This window comes from Lygodium microphyllum, chromosome 3 (assembly GCF_053477565.2).
Source record: "Lygodium microphyllum isolate KBCC chromosome 3, Lygodium_microphyllum_v1.1.10, whole genome shotgun sequence".
Classification (NCBI taxonomy): domain Eukaryota; kingdom Viridiplantae; phylum Streptophyta; class Polypodiopsida; order Schizaeales; family Lygodiaceae; genus Lygodium; species Lygodium microphyllum.
In genome coordinates this window covers 2,708,044-2,712,566 of record NC_141137.1, presented here as the reverse complement: position 1 = coordinate 2,712,566, position 4,523 = coordinate 2,708,044, and the positions used below count along the sequence as shown (strand labels likewise).

Below are 4,523 nucleotides of genomic sequence, written 5' to 3'. Positions count from 1 at the left end.
AACCACAGGTCTTGTTCATCATCAATTAACTACTCAGTCAGTAGACTATTCATGCAAAGCCACACAACATAAAGTGAATGACCAAACCCCATCCACAAGGACAAGTAGATGACTCCTCGCCTGATGCACATTCTAGAATCCACATTCACGATGCACCATTATTTTACACACTTTCCGATGCTACAGCCTGATTGCTTTCTCCATACTTGTACAGAGGAATGGTTGGTTCATGTCTTAACTTTTCAACTACAACTAGGCACCACACACCAAAATCGAATGCTTAATGTAACTGAAAACTTGATAGACACCATTCTTCTCAAGTCAAAAACTGTCTCCAAGAAGCCACGACAGCAGCCATCATAGTAGAGAAAGATATCAAGGTGGGACACAGTGAATGCCACCAATACAATAACTCATAAATCCTCACCTAACACATATAGTTACACAGCGTTCCTATTGATAGCTCAGAGGTTTACAGTCTCATTACATTCACAAACTCAAAATACCAATGGGTCAGTTCTGCAGCAAAAAAGAACACCGTATGACTAGGCAGTTAAAGCAGCTTTTTGCACGCCCTGAATACTTCAACCCAGAACTTTGTTGCAAATCCTAAAACAAGATGAATAGCACAGATACCAAACTTTGGCTGAATGTTTTTGTGCATCCTGTAAATAGTCACTAAAAGGAAGCTGACAAAGCATTTCATCACTTAGCCATAAACTCATAAGAAATTCTCGGGTTAGTGAGAGACTTGGAAGACCAAGCTGATAGTGCCAAGCTAATGGTTTCAAATTCCAGCATCTATGTGTTTACACGCAGGGACTTGTGTGAAGGCTCCAATGTGGCCTGAAAAATCCCTAGTCCACAAACTACTGAAGAACAATGTACATGGTTGGAGATGGACCATCAAGTTGTCAACTGCACACAGAATTCATCTGTTCTCTGCAGATGGGTCTAGATTCAGAGCTGAAAATTTTCCCCACAACTTAGAAGTCCGCTAAAAGCATAGAACAAAGCCTTGTCCATAGATCAGATTGTTAATCCGCTTGCAAGGAAGATTCTAAATCAGAGTTTGAGAACAATTTCAGACCCCATGCCACATCCTCACAATGTTTGATGTATGGTAAAACTGCAGCAGTATCTCCTCCTCTGCTGTTGCTGCAATCAAAATAAGGAGGGGCATGGAAGCAGGGCTCCATGGAAGAAATACGGCTACAGGCTTGAGAGTGGGAAAGATTGGTAGCTGTTTCATTCTCAACGTGGGTCAGGATCCATGGCTTGATGCCTGCCAGACCTTGGGCTACATATCCAAATGTTGACACAGGGCTTGTAATGAGTTTGTCACTGAAGGAAAGAAGGCACATCTCAGCCCAAGCCATCAGGTTATGCCCATGCTTTGCTGTGTTTTGATGTTCCTCGTGGCTTGGTTGATGGACACTCACAACTTCCCTGGTCTCTGTGGCATGGTCTCTATAAAGCACCCTCAAATGTTCAGAGACATCTGAGAGCAAGGAGGTCACTAATACTGCCACAGAAGCTCCACTCTTTTCTTCTTCTTCTTCTTCTTCTTCTGCATTTGTCACTTCTTGCACTGTCGTTCTAGGGAGCAGCTTGTTCTCCTGCACACATGTCAATATCTGATCTACAAGAAAGGGTTGCGGTGCAGGTGGCCAGATGAAAGATCGCACCTGTATTCCAACAATTTGGGCAGCTTTGGCAAGATATGCATTGTAGTAGCGTGTTATCCAGCTCCACACAGGGTTTGTAGGGAAAAAGAGGTAACGGGCGATGTGATGAAAGTTGGCATCCCTTTGGGGAAAGAGGGAATCCAGCTCTTGATGGAATTCAGGGAGGTATAGGTACAAGGAAGGGATGAAATACTGGTTGGACTTGAGGAAGAGCCAGGGAATATCACGAAGAGAAGCTTGTTCTTCTTGACAGAAAAGCAATTTGTCATAAAAATTGTATCCATGAGTAACATCTAGCTGGACATAATAAGGAGGGTGGGAACTCGGCAAAGAAGGTGTCACGTTGAAGATGCCTTCTTTTTCCGGATGGCGCCTGAAGGGGACAAGAGTACCACCTTGTTGAAGAAGCTGGCCTACTGCGTGAGGTGAGGACTGATTGAAAGACATGGGAGCAAGGTGGACGAAATCTCGAGGTAAAATCCAGGATGTGCTGCCAGGAAACGGCTCACATAAGAGCTCATCCAAGTCTGTCCTTGGATCAAGAAGCAGCACACGTCTGGTTAACAGAGCATAAACAAATGCTGAGACTATGGAGATCAGCCTGTTACCCAAGCCACTGTCAGCAATCCAAACCATGTACTTGCACTCTTCTGGGGCTTTTCCTGCCCCATTATCTTGTTCTGTCACTGTCTTGTGGTTAAACATGCTGCCTTGCTCTAGCTCGTTCCTTCGTGTGTTGAAGCTAAGGGTGCCTGGACCACACATCTGGTGCAGGATTTCATACTCTCTTAGCTTCCTTATCAGATTAGCTGATGGCTTGTAAGTGGAATGTCGCCTAAAACGATGGATCAGACCCCTGCTCTTGCACTTTGTTCGATCTACATCATTTGCAAGGAGGCCTCCTAGAGTAAAATCGTCTTCCCTTCTGGCTCGCTCCATCGGCTGCTTGGTGATTTCGACTGCTGTTGAATAAATCAATGCTTTATATATGCTATGTGCGCAAATGCTTGTTTCAGCAACTTGAAGATGGTCCCAATTGTTGCATAAGCAATGTTCTATGTGTATTATCAATGTCGTGATTCAACAAAAAGTTGCATGAAAAATGTTGTGTGTGTGCTATCTATGTTTCCATGCATATATCCCGTTGATATAGAGTGGTATCTTCCCTACAGTGCAGATTGATCTCTTACCAGAGTACAGTTTTCCCACTTGCTGATGGGATCGAGTTAACAGTTTACCTTTAGACGAGGTGAGCGGGTCCTCTCCTTTGGGAAGATTGGAACGAGATCCGTGCAGAGAAGACAACGATGAAGAGGATGCAGATGATGATGATGATGATGATGATGATGAAAAGGTGAACACCGAAGGCAGGCAGAAGTAAGAACCGACCACGATGAGAGCGAGGAGAAGGACACAGAGGCGGGAATGGGGGTTTCTAGGCTGATGATGGTGATGGTGGGGAAAGAAATGATCGCCATAGCCGGATTTGTGCAGGCCATCCTCTTCTGCTTCTTCAGAGAGTTGCTGGTACTGAGGGAAGGTAGAGAAAGGGAGCTGTGCAGTCCGTCGAGAGCGCGCCATATCCATGGGCCTCCCTCTCTCTCTCTCTCTCTCTCTCAACTGTGGGGGCTTCAAAGGAAGAAAAGCTTCTTTTGCAATGTCAAAGAAACACTTAACTCCATGGGAATCTGGGAAAACATTTCTTCTCTCTGCTCCTCCCTTCTTCTTGTGTCCTGTCCAGTCTAGTGTGCATGTCTCTTCTCGAGTTAGTGGGCCCCCTCTGAATCCCAAACTTTGTTTGCGTACGACGTGGCTTAACAGTATTACTAAGGCCTAGGTCACGCCTGATCATGTGTCTTCACTATGTTAGATGTTCATGCGCGCCCTCGTCTCTCGTCCACGATAACCACATGGTATCACAAACGCCCGCTTTTAAAGGGCATTTGCTGCCCCTGCCAAGGGCAAGTGGTACAAAGGGAATATTCTACCCCTACCAAACATAGGGTGGCACAAAAGATGCAATACCTCTAGGTATATCTGCAGTTTTACTTCGGTCTAGCTACATGCACAACCAGAGCTTGAACCTTATCACCACCCTACTGAATCAATTAATTCCATTTATCAACCCTCACATAAAAAAGGTTGATGAAAACAAATTCGAAAACCGAAGTGTACACGAATACTTTTTCTTTCCCCTGAATTCATTCAATAGGCACCCTTGTAATATTTTGAACTTATTGCTTATGGTTGAAAGGCATCCTTTACGCTGTAAATGTTTGGTGAGAGCGAAGCTCACCCCATGCAAATTCTATATTGTTCCTAGAGTGACATCTAAAAAACCCACAACTAATGAGAAAGTTATGGAAAATCTCTATTCATTATTATGTTAACTGTATTTTGAGAAGCCAAAGTCAAAGCGCAAGTGTTAGACAATGTTTTTGGAATAATATTATTTTTGGAGCTTCAATGATTATTTTGGGGCATATGTATTATTATATGCACTTCATGGATGCATTATATTCATGGATGTATTATTTTGTGAGAGCCCGGCAGCTCACTCTCGTGCACATTGTATTATCACCCACAGTTGTATTGGTCACACCCACAACTATTGTGTGGGTTGCACATATGGATTTCTGACCAAAATAGACTAGGCTAGGTCTATTTAGGTTAAGAACAAAGCATGCTTCAAGGATTAACTGGGCTAGATCCCACAAAGTGGATAGGACACCCAAGAGAGAGCACAAACCCTAAGTCACCATTGTGGAGACCCTAAAATAAAAGGTTGGAAGCAAATCCTAAAATGCAAAAGGGGTGCAAATCTTAGAATGCAAA

The 4,523-nt window shown here is 43.8% G+C and overlaps 1 protein-coding gene across 2 annotated transcripts; it reads right to left on the bottom strand.

Moving 5' to 3' along the window:
* Positions 1–410: 410 nt before the first annotated feature.
* On the bottom strand, positions 411–3,391 carry LOC148038010 (fucosyltransferase 2-like). 2 transcript variants are annotated; one of them, XM_087667907.1, is made up of 2 exons: positions 2,927–3,391; positions 411–2,650 (listed from the first exon to the last, which is right to left on the bottom strand). In XM_087667907.1, the coding sequence occupies exons 1-2, from the start codon at positions 3,273–3,275 to the stop codon at positions 1,038–1,040; spliced, it is 1,962 nt and encodes a 653-aa protein (XP_087524033.1). In that variant the 5' UTR covers positions 3,276–3,391; the 3' UTR covers positions 411–1,037. The 2 variants fall into 2 exon arrangements, with proteins under 2 accessions (XP_087524033.1, XP_087524038.1); XM_087667912.1 differs by having other exon boundaries at positions 411–2,647.
* Between the last annotated feature and the right edge of the window lie 1,132 nt (positions 3,392–4,523).